This window comes from Cupressus sempervirens, chromosome 7 (assembly GCF_028749045.1).
Source record: "Cupressus sempervirens isolate cs-2001-9-10 chromosome 7, ASM2874904v1, whole genome shotgun sequence".
Classification (NCBI taxonomy): domain Eukaryota; kingdom Viridiplantae; phylum Streptophyta; class Pinopsida; order Cupressales; family Cupressaceae; genus Cupressus; species Cupressus sempervirens.
The window spans coordinates 840,813,128-840,837,826 of NC_143124.1; the positions used below are offsets into that span (position 1 = coordinate 840,813,128).

Sequence of the window (24,699 nt, forward strand, 5' to 3'; positions counted from 1 at the left end):
CTAGTGCTTTGTTCTATACTTGATCAATTTAGTTTTGTCAACTAATTTGTTCCAATGCAAAGGACGTGCATATCAAATTTGAGTAAGAATAGAGTTCTTATGTGCAAGTTTATATTCTTAAACATGAGGTTTAGAAAAGTGAAGGTCAAAATGAAGTCTTGCGATCAATTGTGGATTTCTTTTGCATCATCAAAATGAGAGGCTCACTTTTCATTAACTTCGAATGTATGGTGTAAGAGGATTCTTGGCAAAGATCAAGGTAGATTTGGAAGAGAAATAAGAAAAGATAACCTTTTAGTTTATTTGCAATTTGTTTATCTTGTTTAGGCACTATGTTTTGTGTGATGATCCTTCCAATTAGCTTCTTGGCTCATGCAATCTTGATGGCATGTTCTAGACATCTTGGTTTGCTCTTTCCTTGTGGAGATTTGTTCAATTTGAGCTCAGCCCTATTTGTTCTTCCTATTCTAATGGTCAACTTGGGTTTTCTGATCTTTTAAAGTTGTTTCACAATTGGTAGGAGGCTCTATTGCTGTCGTGTTTTTGTGGGGATTCATATAAGGTGAAACACAATCCTGCTGCAGATAAAATCCTCAACGATCATAATATATATTCATTGATTGTTCCTAATTTTGAGTTCAAAATTTATGTTAAAATTAAATAATGTTTGCCCACGATTAATAAAATCTGGAAGAACAAAAAATTCTGAAATCTGTCTTGTAGAATTCCCTTCCTAAAGTCCCATAGTCAGCACAAGAATCTAACTTGTATCTGCTAAGCATATGATTAGACCACAACAGCAATAGAGACCAAAACAAAGATCCATGTAGTTCAAAATTATCTAAGACGCCTCTCCTAGCTGCCACACTGTTAAATTTTATAAAATTAAAAATTCAAGTAAATGTCACTTTCAGTCGAGAAACCAAATCTTGATAATTGGGTGCATGCATTTTATGAAAAGAAAGTGTATCTTTACAGAAATGCAATTTGGTTTATTATAAACTCTGACCAGACTCTATGAATCATTGTTCGTAGAATTATCTGTTATAGCACATCTCAACACAATATTGCATTGCTACTTTGGTCATATGGATAAAATATACAAATCAACGGCAATCTGCAATTCTATATAAGATGATTATGAAAATAGAAAGGATAGTTTTCACTTTTACATGGAAATAATTAACATTTACAAAGCCAGTGGAAGAAATGCTTGAGAAGGAATGGATTGGTGAAGATGCTACAGAGCAATATGTGGCAGACTGGCAGATCTAAAAGAGTAGCTTAATCGTTTTACTTTATCACCATACACATGCCACTTTGATTCAGCAATATGAAAAGAAAATTTCCAAGCACTGTAGACTAAAAGGATATATTTATCATTTATCTATTCCAATCCCTCACATTTGTTCATCTGGAGTTCACTTGAGGCTTTTGTATAGATCATCAATAATTTCCTGGGTAAAGCAAAATAAATATTGAAACTGAATGTGTTAGTAATCTAGCATAAAACTGTATAACAACCTGCAAAATATATGCCTTACAACCGGAAATTGCTTTTACTCAAATTATGAACTCATTCACAGGCTATACTACAAGGTCTTATGTATAACACAAAAGTTTAGTGAAAATAAATTGGTCACGCTAAGTTGGGTGAGAGATAAAAAGGAGGATAAAACAAAGATCATCTTCCCAGGTCTATCCCTTATAAGTTAGTATGTAGTCCAGAAAATGAAATGACTGTATTTTTCTACCACATCAATACAAAAAATGCTTGCCCCTACCTTATAATATTTCAGTAATTGTGGCCGCTTCTTTTTAAATGTTGGAGTAAGCAGATCTCTTTCCATGTCCAATGGCAAAGGATCAAGGTGTATAGCTTTCAAAAACTCAAAACCTTTCAACTGAATTTGCAAAACAACATTCACAATTATTATTTCATACTAGAAGCTAAATGGAATGCCAAAGTACCTTACATAAATCACTATGATGAATTCAAGAAATGTTCCTGGTTATGACAGTGTAAAATACAAAAAAAATGCAATCACATGACTATACCTTGCCGTTTTTAGCTACTGCATTCAGTTCTTCCAAAATGTGTGCCTTTGCCTTTGGATTTTGGCACAATGCAGCAAAATCTCCAGTTTCTCCATTAGCTGCTGCCCAATTTTCGAGTGCTTGTTGATTGGGTGTAACAATAGCAACAAGATAAGACTCGAAACTATTCCCATAAACCCATATCTGTATTAAGATTGCAGATCATGGCGATGTGACAAAATCAGTATTCTCTTATAGAATATATCTACATGGAAATTAGAAAATACACTATACAACAGTTATATCCATATAGTGTAGTGCTATAAGATGAAAGAAATGAGAGAATAGAGTACCCATCCCCTTCACTATGATTTTCACCTAATAAATGAAAAACATAGGGTACAAAAGAAATGCATCTACGTGCCAATATAATATGGAGAGAATTAAAAAAAATTCAAATTGGTAATTGTGAACAATATTTTTAAAATTATTTTTTTAATTAACAAATTCTTGAAAAAGCTTTTCATAACATGTCCCAGAAATGATGGTTCTTAAATTTACCATAATACATGTATAAACTGTAAGATCGTATGCTTCTCACCATTTTCCTACATAACATCTAAAAGTCTTATTTTTCACCCTAACAAGATTCCCCCTGCCTAACAAGATTCCCCCTGTATCACTAACTTGTAGAAGGGTGCAACTAAAATTCTTCTCTGGCAACAAAATCTAGGTAATTCTAGGTAAATCTACAGGACAATTTAATTCATGTACAATGCTTTTATTGCTGTGCCATTTAATCATTTCATGCTCAATGGTTTTCTACTCAATTATTGGTTGTATCAGTACATGTATTCACAATTTAAGGAAATTTTGAAACTTCGGTGATAGAACATGCATATGGTACTAGGAACCATTAATCAATGCCTAAAAAACTGTCTTTCAGCCTATGTTTCATCAGAATGAGCTACTTGCCTGAGATTTGAGTAATATTAGCAAGCAATTTGCAGTGCGCAATCATATATCTATTGGCATAAGTACATGTAGATCAAAGAATGTGGGAGAAACACTGTTTTTGTCACTCATTTTGCCACACAACCTGTTGCACTGTGATGTCTTGTTTTGGCTGATGGAGATATGATTCATCTTTTGAAGTTCTAATTTATTTATTGTCAAACAGCACAAATGAAACATGCCATGCAATAGAATCATACTTCACATTAGAAGGGGAATCTGTCTAAATAGAAATATAAAATTGTATATACACTTTAAATGTATCGCACACTGTACATGATTCAATACAGTTTTGCACATAAATATTTACCTGAATAAGTTTTTACTGTTTATAATCTTATTCAAACGCCACTTTGTTAACAGTGAAGCCCAGAAATGAGATTTGCAGATATAAAGAATGGTAAACAATCAAGCACAAACAATAAACTCAACTTTCTACTAACTAATGCAACGATCTACATCAATAGGAAAACTTGATGTGCATAATTAAAGAGATAACTGCTGTAACAGAGGCTTTACATCGACTCATTAGTTCACATTCACAAACATATGTGGTTTGAACGAAAATTTCTGCTAGAGTTATGTGCTTAAAGCACTTATTTACACTCTCTCAATAGATAACTTGTAGGGATAACTAATAATATAGAAGTCCCCAAAACACTGTCTTATCAATTCTATACTATCTGTCAAAAAGAGGAAATAAAACACTTTAAAGAAAATGAATTATTAAACAATACACTAAATACAATTAGCCTAATATGGGCTCTCCAATGCTTTGAACATTCCTTACTTTTTAATATACGCTAACCAGAATATCAGAGAGCCAATGATTTTCCTTAATAACACTTCACTTGGCATCACATTTAAAGTTAGCATTGCAGAGATTTTGTCTGTAACCTTTGCTTTAATTTAAAAACTGTGTAATTCTTAGATAGTTTGGGAAATTATCAGTTTTCTCGGATTAATTCGAGCAAAACAATGGTAAATCCAGCCTGGAGCTGTTTACATTTATGCCTTGGGACCTATAATAATAAGCCCAGTTTATTCCACTTATAAATAGTTACTATTTGAATTGTACTTGTTCAACAAAAAATCCTCAGTTTTTCAGCAAAAGGAGTTCATTTATTCTTTTAGTGGCATCCTTCTTTCTTTATGTAACTGAACCAGCCTAGTTCAATTGGAGTGACAAAACCCATGTGAAGTTCAAACAACTATTAAATCCTCAAGGTTAGCTCCAAGAATAGTGTATCACATGTGAAGAAAAATAATGTAAGATCTTATGTCACAAAACCTTGACTTATATTTGAGTTGTTTATTGGCGAATGCATAAAGGTTGTAGTTCTTCGTATATGTCAAATGTCAATGTGATAAGGTTCTGTGAAAGGTCTACAATGGGAATATTCAATGCACTCGCACCAATTTTCTCATGAAACCTTCTTCTAGTGAAGACAAACATTCAGATTTAAGCTTTCAGTTTCAATTGTGCCCATAAGGTCTAGGCAAAGTATGTTACGACATCAAAAAATGTATTACAATGCTGTATGGTGTCTAAAAACCAAAAACTGAAAGTAATTTATATCTGATTACTAATTTCTATGATACCAAAAATGTCTGGTAGATCAAACTATTGCAACAAGTAACGAAATGCTATCTGTAATCATATATTTCAACATTTTTTATGATGTAAGATAACTTACTGAATCAATAAGGGAACACAGGCCATAGACATTCTCAAGATTTTCCACAGCAATATATTCTCCTTGAGAAAGCTTAAATATATTTTTCTTTCTATCAATGATTTTCAGTGCTCCATCTGGCAGCCACTCACCAACATCACCTGGTACATCAAACCGGTATTTTAGACATTAAACAAGACTTTAAATTCATATATTATGCTCTTCAACTCTTTGTCAAAGACAAACTTGCATTAACCATATCCAAACAATCTGTTGCAAATTGTATTATAAATGAACTAACTAGAGAAAAGTTGAACTAATGACCCCAAGAGAACACATTTACCTGTATGAAACCATCCATCAATCATAACTTCATTTGTGAGGTCATCCCGCTTATAGTAACCAGAAAATAAGGTTTTGCCTCGTATGCAGACCTCTCCACGTGGCACTTGTGAAAGTGCATCATATCCCATATCTGGAACAGACTCAAGGCGAGCCTCAACATGTGGTACAGGTGGACCAACTGTACCAATCATTGACATGACATTTGGAATTGAAACAAAACTTCCCGCACAAGTTTCCGTCAAACCTGATAACAGTAAAACAAATCACAACTGAGAAATAAATAAATATTGATAAAAATGATTATTCAAATCAAACAATCCAAAAATGAAAATATATTAATATCCACCAACTAATAGAAGCATGCACTTTTAACACTATACATTGGACAAACATCAGTAGATTATAATGCATATCATGAGGTTTTCATCCTGTTAATATATGAAACTAGCAATATATGATACGTATACTATATGTTGGATACAAGAATGACATACAATGAGGAGGTGGTTTATCTGATGACATATTGTGTTTCTTCCACTTATTAAAACATGTTCAGTTATGTGAAATAAAAATTATAGTAGCTCTCCTAAATGCAATAGGTGGTTGTTCCAAGGGCCACCATGAACTGGTGGGCTGCCTGCTCTGAACTGTATTGATCCTTACCAAATCTTCAGAGTATTTGTAGTAGTGTTCTCATATATAAATATACTTCTTATATGCTGCAATCAAGATGCCTCACTATCCTTGTTTGCTTGCGAAATCAAAATTCTAAAAATGTGAAATGTTTGATTCAATTTCCCCTTTCCCTGATGGTATATGAATACTTACCTGTTTCTATTATGCTTATCACATAACCATGGCATATCTTTGGATATGCACAGATTTGGAATGCATCAAGTATCAATGTGGTTCTGCATTCATATATGATTGAAGGGATGAGCCCTTGGAAATTACAAGAAATCCCGTGATCTCCTAAAAGCAATTTCACTATTCTTCCTACAGTGAAAAGAGTGTAGCTCAGAAGCACTGAGGCCTCACCTCACACACCTGTAGGATCAGCAGGAAAACTTCTAAGAGATATTGTTGATCCTACACACAAGTCCTTGTTTGGAACAATATTTTGACCTCAAAGGTCACAAGAAGAGAGCAATAAGAAGCCATCAAGACCCCATCATCTATGATCCTTCAAGGTCCAAGGTTTGACAAAAGAAAGTATGAAAGGTTTGTCACATTTAGATCATATTCTTGAATGGGCTTTGGGAGATTCAAAACCTTAAGGTTATGTTCCTTAATGTGTCGTGTTCTTCCTTTCTATAAAAGGATTTTGGTATTGGCCATGCACTAGAGCTATAGTCTTCAACCTTTTTTGAATGTGATGATGGTACTTCTTACAGGATTAGAGTTTTACGCTCTCCTTCTGGAGAAAATCTTGAAGATGTTGGATTTGATTGTTTGCCAAAAGTGCTTGTGGATGCTCAAAATCTGCAAGCATTGACTACCACAAATATTTATTGTTGTTCGTTTGTCAAAGGATTGGAGGCAGTTGAGCCTTAGCTTATTGATATTGAAGATCACAAAGCCAATCACAGTTCAGCCCAACAGAATCAGGTTAGTCATTTTCTCGATTCAATATCTAATTGATATTGAAGATCACAAAGCCAATCACAGTTCAGCCCAACAGAATCAGGTTAGTCATTTTCTCGATTCAATAAATATTAGATATAATATATTTGAGCTGCATGGTAAACAACCATCCAGAATAAATATGTATCTGTGTGCACAGTCATGTGAGTATTATTCTTCTTGCTTGAACTATCTCAGTAAAATTCATGGCTTTCTTTCTCAATCTCTGATCTCAGCATACATTTAGGCCACCTAAAACTCTGGCAGAAAGATCCTTAAGAGTACTCAGAAAGATAAAATTAAACAACATAAGAACTGAGATATTGAACACACTTAACAAAAATGTGGTCAACCGCTACATTAATATTTTTTCTTGACTAACCCACTAATTATCAATCAAGTAAATCATTGAGTCAAATATTTGACAATCACATTATATGATAAATTAGATCTGTTTGAGGTCAACAGAAGGAATGTGAAAAAGACCCAAGTAATAAATAGATTGAAGCACTCATGAGTTCTCAAATACTCCTTGTTTGCAAAAAATAGTGGATTAAATTGACAAATCAGAACATCCATATCTGATCACACAAATGAAAAACAAACAAAACCTGATGCGTGGCTCTAAGAAGGTGGTGATTTTCAAAATGTATTTATTCCTCACAGTGATGAAACAAAATAGGCAAATTGAGGAACAGTTGGCACAGGAGTTTACGAATAGATGGCAATAAGACGAAACAGTTACCGCTCTACAAATATGGTAACATATAGGGAAAACAAAGATTGTACTAGGGGTATGAATTTTGATGGAAGTATAATGATTTGTTTCCTTATAATAGATGTTTATACACACACACCCACACACAGGCAGACAGAGAGAGAGAGGTGTAATTATCTCAGTTGATATATAACTGTGTGAGATTTTAAATCAAAGTTTCAGATCATTGTGATCCATCATGGAGATGAGGAAGCAGAGACATAATATAGATTGCAGAACTAAGTCTGCAAAAAAGATGAGAAGAGAAAAGTGGGGCACACATAATGAGAGGAGTCAGAGGACACAAAATTACAGCGAAATAAAACCACCTAGGTAATATTAATAGTGATGCCTGCTCCAATCTGCCACTCGCTTTAACCAATTGGAGGTAATAACAGTTTTAAATAGCACAATATATAACAATAATAATATTAACAATTAGTATTTGATCTATAAAAAATCAAAATTAAAATACCAGAACAAAATAGCATAGTTGCACTGATGATCCAATCTGCCGCTTGGTTTATCCAATTGGAGGTAATAACAGTTTTAAACAACACAATATTTACATATGATATTGTAAACAATTAGCATTTAATCTATATAAATTAGAATACCAAAACAAAATAGCATAGTTGCATTGATAGAAGACCTACAAAATTGATTGCTGAAATAGGAAAAAGAAAAATGCAGATTCTTTCTTATAAAAATAGAATTTCAGCGGTTCTTTGGCATTGATCAGAAAATAACAAAAATGGCAGCGTTTCTTTGTTGAGAAATCATGTGTTTTGCAAAATTTAGGCCCTTTTTATATGGTAATTATGTATCTTCCCCTTCATTATTTTGAAAATTATCACATGCCAAGTAGCATAAGGATGGCAAATAGACACCTTTGAACATAATTCACTGATTTTACTGTATAAGTAAAGATAAAGAGTGAGAACAGAAGAAATTCATGCTTGACAAGTTTTGATGTATTCAATTATATCTGTGTTCCTAAAGTTTCTCACTTTTCAGTTTGACAGAAATATCTGTCTGTAGTTATATATCTTTGCAAATAAGAGTATGCTACATTGTAAAGTCAAGCAAACAAGTTAAAAGATGTTCTAATGTTATAAGGACACATACCATAGCCCTGAACCACATGGCAACAGGCAACAACACGTAAAAATTCTTCAACATGTCTTGCAAGTGGTGCTGCTCCTGATAGGATTACACGGACACGTCCTCCAAGAGCTTGTTTTACCTAGAACAGTGAAAAGCATGACCATCCAAATCTTTATAATACTACAAAGCCCACAAACAAATTAACCTCTTTCTGTATATTATGATAACAATTACTAATATCACTTAAAGTTTAAGACCTTTTCACCAACTAACCTTGCTGAATACAAGTTTATCCGCAATTGGAGCAGCTTTCTCATGTTTCCACCCCTTCCGCATGTTATTGAGCTTGCTGTCAATTTTATTTCAAAAAGGCATTGATTAAGAATTTGGAGACGTAGTAATCTAAAGCTTAGTGGATATTATTGCCAACTGCCAAGAAACCAGAGCCTTCATTACAATCAGAGAATGCCTTGTTATGTGATATACTCAAATTAGTCATTTGACGGAATTGGAATAGCTTGAAATCTTACTATTTATATGCAAGCTCAAACACCTTTCTGCTTAAAAACCCTCCAGCAGATATCTTCTGGTTTAACCCTGGCAACCAAGTGACATCAAGATGATAAATAAAAATTATGTAGATGGTTCAAATGCACCATTTAAAGTAAGAATGCATGCATCTCGATGCAAATTTGTTCTAATTATTTTGCATGTTGGACCTGAATATATCCGATCAAAGACACGTGGAACACCACAGAAAACTGTCGGCTTCAACTCTGCAATATCCTCAACCAGAAGCTTTGCATCCTGAACAGATAAACAACCATAATCACTGTACAGTTTATTTAAAAGCGATGAGAGAGTAGAGAATCAAATGATTTAAAACAGTGTGTACCCCTCGGTAGAAGCCTATCAAAGCACTCTTTGATATAAAATATTCTTCAATCACCCGATCAAAAATATGTGCTAGAGGTAGAAATGAAATATATACATCCTTCTCAGAGAGCTGCAAGGGGTTGCACAACATTATTGTACAAATCTATTAAAAAGATTAAAATCAAAACAAAAAAGTGAAAATGGGGAAGATTCTTGATTGGCATTGTCTGAAGCCACTAGCAACTCTTAATATCTCAAAGATACACTAGAGCATATGAAGGGTCAAAGCATAAAGATTGAATAATCAAGAGGCAACCTCTTCGTCTTGACATCGAAGTAAATGATTAATTCCAGTAACCATAGTGACAATGTTCTCATTTGTTATAAGTACACCCTTGGGTTCTCCAGTTGTGCCACTCGTGTACATTATAGTGCAGATATCAGTCTTCTTTGGTGCTGACAGAGTAAAACTCCTTTTCTCACCCTAAAGACACAACAAGTACAAATTAATCAGATACTTATTTGCTTCAATTTATTAAAACAGCATAAGACTAAAGTTATGACCATGATATAATCTTGAATTATTCCTTTAATAGAGTATACTCTGTAATCAAAAGATACAGGATCAAATAACTTTAAGATAATAAATAAGTTTAGAGGTAAACTGGGATGTACAAGTGAAAGAATAATAGAGTATACTATGTAATCAAAAGATACAGGATCAAATAACTTTAAGATAATAAATAAGTTTAGAGGTAAACTGGGATGTACAAGTGAAAGAAAATCATTCCAACTGTATAATTTTGCTCCATGCTTTTCAGCTTCTTCTCTCTGTGCATCTGAGATATTACCAAAGCTCACAAGCGCTGCATTTGAGCACTGAAAATCAGAACTTAATTCAAACTATAAAGCTCTGTAATATGAAGAAAATTCTAGTCAAATAATATATTATCAAGTACAATGTAAGAACACTCACTCTTTAAACGGTCTACACATGCTGGCAAACTTTTTAAGATCTACAAAAAAATCATGAGGATTATCAGCGAAGATAGTAATGCTGAGATAAGAAAAGAAAATCTTAAGTCGCCCAATACCATAATAAACAATTTTTTTGAACCCATTGTTGCCAAAATCAATAACAATTGAATTAAATACTTAGTTACCGGATTCGTGCCCTAGAGGCCGGATCCGGATTCGTGCCTGGATTCGTGCAGATCCGGGCAGGATCCTTGTTTTATACAGTGGATTCGTCCGGATTCGTGGGCCATGAATCCTGACGAATCCACTGTGTAAAACAAGGATCCTGCCCGGATCTGCATGAATCCAGACACGAATCCTCAAGGATCCAGCATGAATCCTCAAAGATCGACAGGTTCAAGTGAGTCTAAATTATTTAATATGACTTTTTTAAATATATTTTTTGGCTTTCTAGTGCTAAAATGACCTTTTTATGCATTATATATACTAATAAATGAGAGAAATATATATATATATATATATATATATATATGTTACTAGTTGGGGCTTGGGCAAGATCAGTAATATATATATATATATATATATATATATATATATATATATATATATATATTCACGAATCCTCCACGAATCCTAATCGGGAAAAAAAAAAAATCACGAATCCACGGATCCGATTCACGTGCCCGAATCGGATTCGTATCCCGAATCGGTAACTAAGATTAAATAAGCATAAACCCACAATCCTTCTTATCTTCCTTCACGGTACATCATAAAGCAAACCTATTTCATTATATCATAGGGCACAAATAAAAAGAAGCCAATGGACTAAAGAAGCAGAGGCAAGCAATATATCATACTAAGCTTTAATCAAAAGGAACCACAGGTGCAATGTGGCGAAGGGTGTTTTTTCATAACATTTAGTCAAAAAACAAGGGGAATGGCACTGCTAGCAGAAATATCCATGACTAAATGGACCACCTATCAAACTCTTACTTATAAGCATCCAAAAAAAAGCTAAGTTACCAATTCGGGTTCAGGGATGGATTCAGGTTTGAGTTCAGGTTCGTGGGTTTCAGCAAAAAAAAGAATTACCATTTGGGTTGTGGGTGGGTGAGAGTGTGTGTGTGTGTGTGTGTGTGTGTGTGTAGAGTCATTTCATAGTATGACCCAACATAGCATGCAAACTACTTTCTAGAACCTGAGAAGCAACCTAGCATCTTTGAGGCGCCAACCATAAGGATGTCACAAATATGACAACTCATCGCTGATTTTAAATCAGAAGTATTACATTTGTAGCATTGGAAGTTTAGAAGAAAACTATTGAAAACTAAATCCTTCCAATCTCAGAATTTTACAAATATGTGGTCACTCAGAAATTTTTCTGACATACTCAGAATGCTGCTACAGTCATTTGTTACTTCTGTTATACCTCAGACTGGAAAAAAAAACAGTAATTTTGCTCAGTTTTACTCTTAAGCACGGACGGGACAGACCCACAGTCCGAAATCCAGTCCCTGCCCAGACCCTCCATGAACCCAGCCGTGAATCCAGACCCAAGCAAACCCGGACCCAAATCCAGGCAGCAGGTTCCGAACCTGGTAACTAAGAAAAAAGTCTATTTCTAGAGAAAAGTATAGTTGCATATATGCTCTGCCACATTTTCCCACCTGCAACATCAAGCTCCTCAGCTCCAGGCAAAGAATGCCTATAGAGAATATCCATAGTCTTCACCAACTTTCCTTGCCATAAATTTCTTTACTGTGGCTCTAAGGGCATGCAATGTTAGTTTTCACTCTCTTTTTCCGATTTCTTGAAGTAACTTTGTGCAGATATTGATATTGATAAACTGAAAGGCCTGTCTCCCTGCCAAAAGTTTTAAAACTATGGTCTCTCCTACCTTCTTGGATCATCCCTGCATCAATGAGATCTGAGGTCAACCTTCTGGTGTATCTTTTGATGAGATGTATATCTATCAGTTTTGAATCTTGATTTTCCAAGGATAGTTTCTTAAAATTAGTTATAACTTGTAGCACACTGTCAACTTCCTTTTTCAAAGGAACCCATTTTGAATTTTCAATACTCTAATGCAGATTCAAAAATCTGTATCAATGAGATAGCAATTCATTATTAAGCTCCCCATTCAAGAGAAGCAGATTACTCATAATAACAAAAAGATGAAGCCTTCAAGATGGTATTGTTTGCATTCTAATTTGAATTTGAACAAAAAAGGTTGTGTTCCCCTCAAGTCATAGAAAATTATCCTTATGCCTTAAGATGCGCACTCATATTGTACTCCCAAGAATTCATGAGATCTCCATGATAATGTCATACATAGATATGAAAAAGTTTTCTTCATAACAATTTTAACATATCCAAAGGTTATGCATCTCCCTCTGGCTTACATGACTGGGAAATTTCTAACCACAACTAATAAGTGAAACAGTTAAGCTGATCTAAGCTACCTTAGGAAAGTTATGATAGATACCAGAGTTGCTGATTTCTAGGTAGCCGACGATAAAGTTCATGGAAATCTCCTTTATATTCAATCCAGATCCACTCTTCTCCAGAATTATGTTCACAAATTGAATTGAATTGCTACGATTGTTGTAGAAGGATGCTCACAGTCAATGATATTTATACATGATTCCAAATCCTCTCCACTCCTTTTAATATACTTGTTGTGGCTCACTGGCAACTCCTTTTCAATATACTAATTTCTGATTTCATAAATTGGCTCAGGCATTCGGTAACAATCTTAGGCTCTATCTATAGGTTTACTCTGCTCATCCATCCCACACCTCTGTTCTTACTCTTCCTTACGATTAATTATTATATTGGAGGCAACTGCCTTTCAAAAAAACTTTTTAACCCCAACCACTTGCAACTCCACAAACAGAAATCATAAGCACTCTTTTCATAGAGATGAGCATTACACCTGAACTTCTTGTGTATTGCACCCGTTCTCGATTATTACCGATGCTCTTTTCCCTCGGCCAATTTATTACTTGGATTCTTTTTTTCTCCTCTGCTACCTTCTCCCTCAATAATAACTCCAGCAATCTCTCCAGTAGTAAACAATCAACTTACATTTGTGATGTCCACTTTATATGATGATACTCCATTACTGAGTTGTTATGTACTCATGTGCATTGACTTAAACTGAGGTTATCTTGTCGAAGTTGCATGCTATGGACTGCCAAAGTAAATAGCATTTGAGATATATCTGTTAAGGTAATGTTGAGCTGAAGCCACATATGAAAGGTCATTAACAACATCTACGAATGTTGAATTATCAAATAGAGAATTGCCCTCAACTATAATTAGCATTAATATTGAACAATATGATGCTCCTATGACTTAGCTATTACACCAGCATATTTTAATTCTACTTAGTAACTTCAATATCAAGTCAGGCATAGAATGTGACTTTTGATTGTTCACATTAGATTAAACATAATTGTTTTGTTTGTGGACATGAATGAACAAGACTAATAAAGTCATGTTTCTCTGTAATCATGATTATTTTTTCTCCAGAGTGCTTTTAAGCTTACACCCTTTAAGTTATTCATACAAAATTTACAATCTACACAAAGGTATTACAAAGGGTCTGATGAGAAATCATATAGGTATATAGATAAAAGCATGCTTTGATGCAAGCTTTCTATAAAAAATGCAAAAGATTGTTTGATCATACATACCACAGGAATTTTCGCCTCGTGGATAATGGCAATTGAAACTTCAGCATGATGAATGATGAACTCAACTGCATCCGCACCTTCAACCAAATAAACAAAACACAAACAAAAAAGGCTGTTATTATGGAAACATCTTGAATAAACAATTGAAAGCTAGAGCGAAAATTGAATTGCAGGATTCATCATCAAGTAAATACTAAATTCTTAAGGCCACTGCTTGATCATGAGATACATGATATAGTGTTGAATTGGAGGTTAAAAAACTTATATAACAAGACTGAAATTAGCTTACAGATTCCAGGTTTAAATTATATTCCGATCATAGTATCCTAATAATATTGTTTGGCTTCTTCTCTGTCTCCACAGTTTCCATAATTCTTATATCTATTCAACAATTTAAAATAGCTAGAAGCATAATCATTTCAGAAATCTGTATCATGCCCCTAATTCTAGTTAAGAGAACAAGTGATCATACCTACATAAAGAATACTACAAGAGCAAGCACTTCGAAAGCACCTTGATCAATCAAATTGCAGAATAGAAATTAGAGTGAATCCACAAATAACCAAAAAAACTTGTGTCGGTTTTCATAATCAGTCCACTTTGTCAAGACTCAATATTTATAGTAGTTGGAAGTCAGGCTTGCAAGGAGGAAGCAGTTAATTATGGCCAAAGGTCCTTTGCTACACTGCAGGTCAAACATTGATAACATTCAAGCTTGCAACTTTGTCCTGCCTTATAGCTGAGGGAGAGATCTGATTACAAACATTTTTCAAGACTAATTCAGAGCTTTCTCGCATTGTTCCACATTTTAACCGATTCGTTCAACACAAATTGTCCATGAGTCAACTCTTTATTTTATCATTCCCAAAGTTCTGCAAAAATCAGGAAAGTATCTCCATCCAGAAAAAATTAATATTTTAAATCCATTGCTAGCTGGTCAGAGGCTGCTTCCTGCTTTTCTTCTCTATTCCATGGAGATTCCTTTTTGCTAGCAGCCTCTTCTTCATATCTTTCTCCACTTGAATCTCATATATGACTTCACCTTAGTTTGATTGTTTATGTTATGTCTGAATCTCATTAGTGAGGGATCTCTATTTATATTTAGACCTCTGATAATAAATCAAGTTTTAGGATTCATTTCAGTGACAAGATCAGCAATAATTTGATGGCCCTTGACCTGACTAGATTGAAAGAAGATTGTCTCATCCTTCAAATATATCATAAACAGATTTATGTTAGTCCCAGAATGTAAGTGCTGTAAATCTTGCATATCTATTTGGGATGTTCAAGACATTCATTTTGATGTCCTTGTCTAGTGCCACCAAATATCGTGCAGTAAATGGGAATGTCTCCAGAATGTACCACAGTTTGTAATATATTTAGTGTGAGCTATAATGATATTCTAATTCTTTGGATGTTGGCATAAATCATGTTTAAAACTGATTTGTGAAAGAATCAGCATTAAAATCTCATATTATAACAATCAGTTCTTCAGAAATCAAAATCCCCTATGTACAGTTTGGCCTTTATTATGCTTTCTAGGGTGAATCGCAGATCACCATTATCCCTTTGCCATGATTAAAATCTTAAATTATCCTGAGAGCACTCAATATTCTTGTACCAATAGTATTGAGGATTTTGGCCTTAGGAAGATCATTGTGAATATGCATATGATACTATGATTGCTCTGTCTTTCAACTCTCAAATTTGTTGCTCCATTTCATTCATTAAGAATGAAAAATTTGGTTGATGTCAAAAAAGGAATTCACCCAAGGTTCCCACAGACACATAAACCCAAGCAAAAGAGAGTTTTAAAATTCGATAGAATTACACTCTAGCAATGAGAGTAAAACAAAAACCTACTAAATATAATTAACTCTATGTTGATCCCATACAAATGGCTATGAGCATCATGTTTATATAGCAAGTCAAGATGGGAGGTGCACTAAATGCAAGCAAATGGAAAATAAATGTAAATGTATGTTATTCAAAGTGCAGTGATTATTCAAGGTCCACATGTTTATTCAAGAAGCACATGTTTAAATATCTAACTTCAAAAACTGATAACCAAGTTTTAACTTAACATGAAAAGATGTATTTTATACAACAATCCACCTTTCAGTTTTAACATAAAATTGCTGGGAAAAACTAAGAGGCATTTAAAGAATATCCTAATTAAAAACTTATCTCTTTGACATAATAAAAATTCAAAATTTAGAAAACACACCTGAATAAAGGTTTAAGAGAAAATATCTGAACCATATGGATCACAAAATTCTCATGTCAAGACAGTTGAATTTTGGAAGTCATTTGTATCAATCAACTAGCCTTACCCATCGATTTCTCTGGAATCAAGGGCCAACAAGGAGAAATCCTATATTAGCTGTTGTAAGGTGTTGCTATCTATCTCTTAAGATTGCTTGTAGGTAGAAATTATTGAGCTGGAGCCTAAACTAGATAAGGATCAAGTTAACAATATTTGGTTAAAAATCATAGGATCCACAATGTCTGGTATGGGTGAATTAAAAAATGTACCAAAAGTTTTTGACAATGCAAGCACGGCTTTTGAAACTACTCATTAACTACCACAATATGTCCTACTCAAACATCCAAGGAAGAATTATAACCAAACAATATTTCATCAGCATTACGACTGAGATTAGATAATCAAGACTTTGACATGGCTATACAATGAGACACCCCAGTCCATAATCTAATTGTATGTAGGAGAAGCTCAAGCTGTAGCATCATAAAGGATATTTGAAAGTAGATCTAACAGTAATGAACACATCGAATGTCCTTTCAACTGAGGAATATTGCGAGGAAAGATCAAGCTCTTCATTCCATGTGACACTGTGATTCAAATTCTCCCGCACAGCCTCTAGATTTGCCATCTTTTAATATGGAGCTTATATGACTTGACTTGGAAAATGTCCCTGTACTTTTTCATAGAAGAAGAGTGAATAGACAAACGTGAACTTCTTAAAATACCTCTATTCCACTTTTTTTGCACAAACCGAATCTCACATGCACCTATATTCATAATATATTGACATATTAGGGTTGTAGCACACAACCTCATATTAGCTACAACTCAAATAGGTAGGTAGGTTGTATGTTTGAATTTACCAACTCAAGTGCTATTAAGATGCATATGTGTGTGGTTCATATCATTTCATTTCCATCATGTGGGATATTGATCCATGTTGTGCTCTCTTATGAAAGATCTTTTGGAGTGCATTCTAATTTAACTGAATGATTACTGTGTGGTGTAGCCATGTCTACAAAACAGAATCACTACAGAAAAATACATGTCTCAATATTTACTCATCTAATTTCTACCAACAGTATCTTTCATAATTATGGAATATGGAAAAGCACACAACGGAACATCCAAATTGGAATTATTCTGAAGACAGTACTTACCAAGAGTGTCATACAGAGGGACACAATAAATGCCATGGGCATTGCAAGCCTATACAGACACAAAAAATTAACATCAGCATGGACAAAGCAGGTAGACTCACCACAGCACGTAAATAAAAATCAGACAGACGGCTATTTCTGACTTAATATTATCTTCTACAGGAGAATAATCACATCAGGAAATTCACGTGTCTAGCTGAATGGAGAACATGGAAGAACTGAATTTAATTTCAATGCATAACACTTTTAGTTTAATAAAATCTACACCATACCCCAAACTCTGTCTACCCTAACAAACTATGAACAGAACTAAACATGTCCTAATAAAATGCTCCAATAATAACATAATTGATTATACCTCCATGCTAACAATCCATTCAGGACAGTTTACTCCATAAATCCCACAGCGTCCTCCCTGAAGAGTAGAAGATAGTAATTTTAATACTTGAAATAAGACTCCAGGCATTTTGCCATACAGTATATAAAGAGAAAAAGAACAAATATCAATAATGCTGGGCAGAAGAAATGATTGATATATCCATCATGGAAAGTTATGGGAACATCATATGGATCCTGAATTTCCAGACTTGTGTGGCAGACAATTTATCTATCATACAAGGTGTTCTCCACAAGCACAAATAGGTTAATAACAAAGTAAACCCACAAAAATTATGATCTATAACATTAAATGAGTTAATGAAAAGCTCATGATTCCCCATTCAAAAACTTTAACGAAAAAGGAGAGGAGCATTAATTTTTTGAAGAACGCAAACATGTGAAGTTATAAATTACAACAAAAGAAAGATATAAAACACATTGCATTTTTCACTTACATGCTCAATGCCACAGCTCCGAAGAGCAGACCCAATTTTCAGAACCATGTTATAAACTTCCTGGTATGTAAGCCATTTGTATCCACCTGCCTGTGCCATCATATAAAGTCATAACTCAGCAAGCAAAGCATCCTGACATGAAATACTACATACATGGGACTATATTTAAATTAGCGTATGATCAATTTAGAGGAGAATACACAAGCTAAACCAAAATTAATTATGCTAACCTTTCCATTTACGATCTCACGCTGTCCTAGCATTGGATTATGTGGATGCTTTTGCACGGCATGACTGTAGAAAGGCATTAGAAAATTTCAGAATTATTGTTCCACCTTAGCAAACTGGCCAAGTGCCCTACTCACCAATTATATCATTATCTAAAGAATGACAGAAACTAGAAATCATAGGACAACAAATAATATACAGAGAAATGGAATCAGCAACCAATAAATTCAACATTGACAACCTTATTTTCAATAGATCATTCCAACCTATTTATTTGAAATGAAGAACTTTGGACAAACAAGAGGTTGTGAAAACAAATCTTCCATCACCCTATAGAATCAAGTTCATCAGAAGTAGCCTTCCAATAAAACTGAATAAGCAATTACAGTGAGATTCATTCTGCTTAAAACCTCAATCCATGATTAATTATCACACGATTTCAACAGCATGCCAATGAAACTAATAAAAATAGTCAGAGGAGAGTAGAACCGTAGAAGTAATTGAAATTACACTAAACCAACTACTCTATTTTACCAGTATCCAATATATGACAGTTTGAATTTTCTTCCAACAGTTTCTTTCAGTCAAACTACTGAAGAACAGGACATTCAGAGCCACAAATGTTGAAATCTATAATTTTTTTCAAAAACTAATTAAGGGAAAAGTAGTTTCAGGACATAAAGATTCTCGGAGAAATGGAGTCACTCAACCAAAAACTTCGTAGTGTAATTTTGATGTAGCATCATACAGAAATCAACAAGAGCAGTAGAAGGGGCATTGATTATTGGAATATGAAGGGAAAATTTTAATACTCAATACAACATGCTTACACAAGACACACATTACTAATGCAGCTGAAGCAGCAACCCAGATCAAACATACGAAGATTGTTATTGACTAGACACTAGAACATGAGAGTCTAAGGACACCTGCCACTATTATTAACCATGTATTGTGTGTTAACTAGAAAATACAACCTACAAATTTCAACTTTAGCGAGATATTTGATCAGACCAAGTAGCAGATCTTCTAACAAACATTGGTGTTCACCTACAAACATAACTAAAGAATTTGTTGTGGTTCCAAGATTTCAACAGCATGAATGAATGGTCCGGACATATTGGCACTTAAGATTGCAGATCAACCATGGTGCTAAAATTTACATAATCCAAGTGACACTGTATTCCAAAGGTACCATAGCTTCCATGTATGCTAAGTACAACCAGAGAATAATTGTGCATTTGTTTATTGTGTTACTCCATTAACCCTGATAACAACAAAAAGTTTTGAATTTCAAGTTTCGCCTCCATCTGCTCCTCCCAAAGTGTTTCTAACTAGTACCTTCAATCTGAAGCAACATGGATTGAAGTCATTAACTTCCAAAATATTGATGCAAAAAACTCTAGAAGTTGATTTCCAAAGATCAAATTTTCCCGTTGCAGTTTGATCAATCATCACACCCAGATCACAGAATGTGCTCCAAAACATTAATGCAAAAATTGGCAAGACAGTTATTCCAAGTTTCCCTTCCTCTCAATTCTTATAGACTGTGGAAGTCTCAAATCTCTATAATAACCATAAATCTCTTAGTGCTTGACATCAAGACGAAACTAGCTGTCAGCCTTCAATCAGCTCCGCAATCCACAGTGCAGATGCTAAAATGGGAGATTTCCCTAAAAAGTTAAAAACAAATTTGGAAAATAACCATAAATTCCTAAAAAGTAAGAAAATTATTTCGATTAAAATGGTGGCAAATATCACAAAAACTTCAGGCAAAAGACAATATATCCTTGGACTTGATTACATTCCTAAGTTTTTATTTATTATTTACGCTGTACACTAATTACAGCTATTTAGTATTACATAATCTGATCAAATGGATTACCATGTTTCTCTTCCAATTATTATTATGTTTTTACTAATCATACTCTTCTCAAATTCATCTGTGTTAGAGATTGTTTTAGTCATTAATATTTACAAATAAGCTAAATTTGTCATTTCTTCCCAGTTCATCAGTCTATTGAAAATGGAATATCCCCTCAATTTCAATACAGAAACGCGGATGATTGAGAACTGGTTTTACTCTATAAAATGTTCAGCAAATCGAGGTTATTAAAACCTATATTATATATTGTCCCCAAAAATAAACATAGATTATCAGCAGTAAGAATGTTTACTAGAATTAATGAGCTTCTGAATATATTTATCTTTATACCATCTATCTTAACCTTGCCCTGTTTCTTTTTTCAGATTTCATAGCATATTAATATTGTTTACAAACAATTAGATATTGTTATTAGGGCCAACATTAACACAACTCTATCAGGCCAGTTTTCCAGAATCGGCCTATGCTTAACGGTGAAGTGGTGCAATTGAAAAGAGGACAGATGAAATTTAAATCTTTGATCTGTTCAGTTAACAACAGCAATAATTAAATAGAACTCCCTATCATGAACATTTACCTAATAGCTCAAAATGGCATAAATAGAGAGGGAAAAACCCTTACCTCAAATACTAATAATTTTAATTATAGATGCAAATTTTGTGATACAAAGTTTCAAATAGCTAAATAAATAAATGAATTTAATTTAACTTTTAGAGCTATCAGATTTTCACAATCCATTAGTGTTGTAATTTGTTTTCTAGATTTGATTGTGTGAACAATTTTTTACATCAACATTTTGAATCACACTCTGTGATCCATCATCAGGATGCTAACAATTAACTTGTCAGAAGAAAATCAAATTGAAAAAAAAAAAAATTATAACAAAAACAAAATTCTTTACTTCAAATACTAACAATTTTTCATGAACAATAAGCATGTCACATTAGTCCAAAAAGAACTAAAACATAAAGAACTCATGTCAAAATTAAAAAAACAACTCACAAGAGAAAAGCTCAGAAGATAAAAATAATTTATCTTATGCGATAAATAATGACTTGTTTAAATACTCCATGACATGCTAGTACATGCCATTAATATGGACAAATTTAAAGGATTGATCAGGCAAAAATTCAGACTATAAATGTGGAGGTAACGTATCCAACAAGGGAGAACAGCCCATGTAGAAATTCTACCAAAAATTAAAAACTACACGAAAGCATCTAAATAACTTCCAATAAATGTCATTGCAAGAGCTTCGCGAGTTATTATGGTGGCATCTTTGTCGAAGGACACCTTGTGTTGAATGACGAGGACATCCAAGACGGAAAATTCATCATGAAAATGAAAATCTACCTAATTAAATGATACTATGATATAGCCATGAAAACAGCCCATTTACGAACACAGGATAAAATTTATGTAGAAAACGAGATCAGAACGACCCAAATTACGCAAAAGCAAATTAAAGACTTCTCGCAATTAATTACTTTCTACTTATTCATGGACAACAAGTTTGATGAAATTGAATTTTCATACGTGAAAATATCCCAGCAGCTCTCGATGCCAGCGGCAGGTGCAGGAAATCCGTCCTTACAATAAGCAGAGCGGTATACAGAGCTTACAGAAGGCCTGCCATCGGCAGCTTCTTTACCCTTTTCCACCTCTATGACGTACCTCTCCATGATTTCTTACCCTAAAAACTGCAAATGAACACAAATCGCTTATTCAGTTGCCCTTTACACTTAATCTGCAAAAGCTCTTCTAATGAATTAAGCAAATTAAAGTCTGAACAAGCAATCTTGACTTCGTTTATTATTAGAATGCAGAAACGCAAAGGCATATATTGGAGATCTTAATTTGCATTGCAGATGTGTAGCTTACCAAATGTTCAGTAGATTTGTTGATGATGGTTAAATTTCGTGTGAAGTCGGAGAAAGCCCTAAGATTTGTTCAACCACATCTGACTTTTGGTGGATCTATAATTTTCTTTGAAATTTGATTTTCATTTCTATATTTGAACCGTTCTACGAAAACGTCGGCCACAGGCTCCTGTATTTAGAAAGCTAAAATAGTGGGCCCCGTGTTTTTTTCCAAGTCTCTACACATGTTTTGCTTTCTTCAGGACTTTATTTTTTAATAAATATCTGAATTAGTCTCATTTGAATGCGCTTATTTCGTCAGCATATTAAATTAACGGGAGTAAACAAATTTAAATCTTTCGTTAGTGCTAGAATTTATGATAACTGCTTGAAAAGTTGTATTTAATGTACAGACAAAGTATCAAAGATCTGAGGACGTGGTTTTTAAATTTGAAAATAATTAATTAAATGAAAAATAATAAATTTATTTTCGTCAATCTTAATAAAAAATTATGTTTTAAAAAACATTTGTTTTAAATTTAATTAATATTCATGACTGATGTTTGATGTGATTGTACAGTGGATTAGTTTTTTTAAAGTATTTATAAATTATTTTTAAAAGTAAATATGAACTGGCATATTGTATTCAAAAGTCTTTTGAGGAAATAATAATGTATTCAAAAGTAGGATACTTCTAAAATAAAAAGTATCTTCTTAAAACTTTGGTTGTTGTGAAACTTTCTTTAAGGTTATTGACAATTTTTTAATTTCTTTATCTTTTTGAATATGGATTCCACTTGGTTGGAGTATTGAATCATACATTTGGTTTGGGCGGTTGATTTTCAAAAGTTAATTGTGGGCTTTATTTTTAATAAGGTTCAAAGTGTTATTACAAGTGTAAAGGAAAATCATGTTGGAAGTTACTTTTTGGTTAATTGTGTTTATTAATTTAGATTAATTGTGTAAAGTAACTTAGGTTAAATAAATATTCTTAGTTAAAATTTATATTTAAAAATAAATTTAATGATAGTTGATATTTAGAAGAAGTGTGTTAATCTTGTGAAATGTATAGATAATGACATTACATTATCTTCTGAGACTAGGTATACAAAATTTTATTTTAAGAAATCTTGACATTCTTTTTTCATTCTTTATATTTGCATTTGACTTATATCTAGTTGAATTTTTCAATGAATTTTTATTTTTTGTTCTCTAACTCAATAATTGACCAAGGTCTTATGCAAGAGCCTACAACACAATGGTAAATTGTGAGCCTCTTATTTGAGAGGGTTTAATAAATAATCTTGGCTTCTTTGTGAAGTTCTGGTCCATGTTGTTGTCTATACAATAAACTTAACCAACTAAAATCAAGAGGTTAGATATTAATTAAACCAAGGACGTTCTTACACAAAATCTCTAACTTATCATAATTATTCAGCCCAATATTAGTGAGTATGAAGTTATGTAGTTTCTTTCTTACATGTATTAGATTTTAGTTTAAATTTAATTTTAAAAACTAGTAACTAATCAGAATCTATTAAAGATAATTGTATTATGTTTGAATAAAATATTCTCCATCTACTCCTAAATTAGCTAAGAGGTTTGCACCTTTGTTACCTTCTCTATAAACATGTTTGCATGTGGTTAATTCAAAATGTTTGAGAAGGTTGATCACCCTGTCTAATCTTGAGTTGGGAGTCCAATTTGGTGTAGTGCCTTTGTGCACTGCATTGGTTATAATTTGCTAGTCTTCTTCAATTTCTAAAAAAGTTCCTAATGATTTACATAGAATGAGACCTTCAATAAGAGCTTATATTTCAGCAATATTGTTGGTTGCAATACCTATGGGTTTGCAGATCTTTGCGCAAACTTTATATTCCCAATTAAATATAATGCAACCTATGTCTGCTTTCCTCGGATTACCTCTTAAGGCACCATCAAAATGTAACTTGCACCAGTTAATTTGAGGGGGAGCCTATTTACAGTTTTTCCTGAATATAATTGATTCCTTATCTCATGTACCTATTTGTGCAAGAGTGATTAGGTCAAGCCATTCATTTTTCATATAATTGTCCCAATTTGAGGGTGAAATGTTGTTGCAATGCAAGTTTCTAAACCTACTATTAATTATTTCTACAATGTGTGTCTCTATTTTATTAATGAGTCTTTTTCTAGGTAATTCCTTAAAGATCTTACAATTTTGGTCTTTCCATAGTTCCCAAATAGTTCTTGAAGGTATGATTTTCCATGATGAATCAAATAGGTAATGTCCTACTTTAGTGGGCCAACTCTAAAATAATGAGACTGAATCTGGGTAGAGGTGTTTGAAAATGTAGTTTGTTAACGAGTCATTTCTT

At 33.4% G+C, this 24,699-nt stretch overlaps 1 protein-coding gene across 1 annotated transcript; it reads right to left on the reverse strand.

Moving 5' to 3' along the window:
- Positions 1–1,100: 1,100 nt before the first annotated feature.
- Positions 1,101–22,510, reverse strand: LOC149550012 (long chain acyl-CoA synthetase 4-like). Its single transcript, XM_089793182.1, has 20 exons — positions 22,365–22,510; positions 22,020–22,183; positions 18,601–18,664; positions 18,371–18,460; positions 17,896–17,952; positions 17,538–17,586; positions 14,112–14,188; positions 10,412–10,451; positions 10,207–10,301; positions 9,752–9,919; positions 9,455–9,565; positions 9,279–9,366; positions 9,090–9,156; positions 8,833–8,908; positions 8,581–8,698; positions 5,071–5,316; positions 4,749–4,888; positions 2,059–2,241; positions 1,785–1,904; positions 1,101–1,457 (listed from the first exon to the last, which is right to left on the reverse strand). The coding sequence occupies exons 2-20, from the start codon at positions 22,163–22,165 to the stop codon at positions 1,422–1,424; spliced, it is 1,971 nt and encodes a 656-aa protein (XP_089649308.1). The 5' UTR covers positions 22,166–22,183; positions 22,365–22,510; the 3' UTR covers positions 1,101–1,421.
- Positions 22,511–24,699: the final 2,189 nt, after the last annotated feature.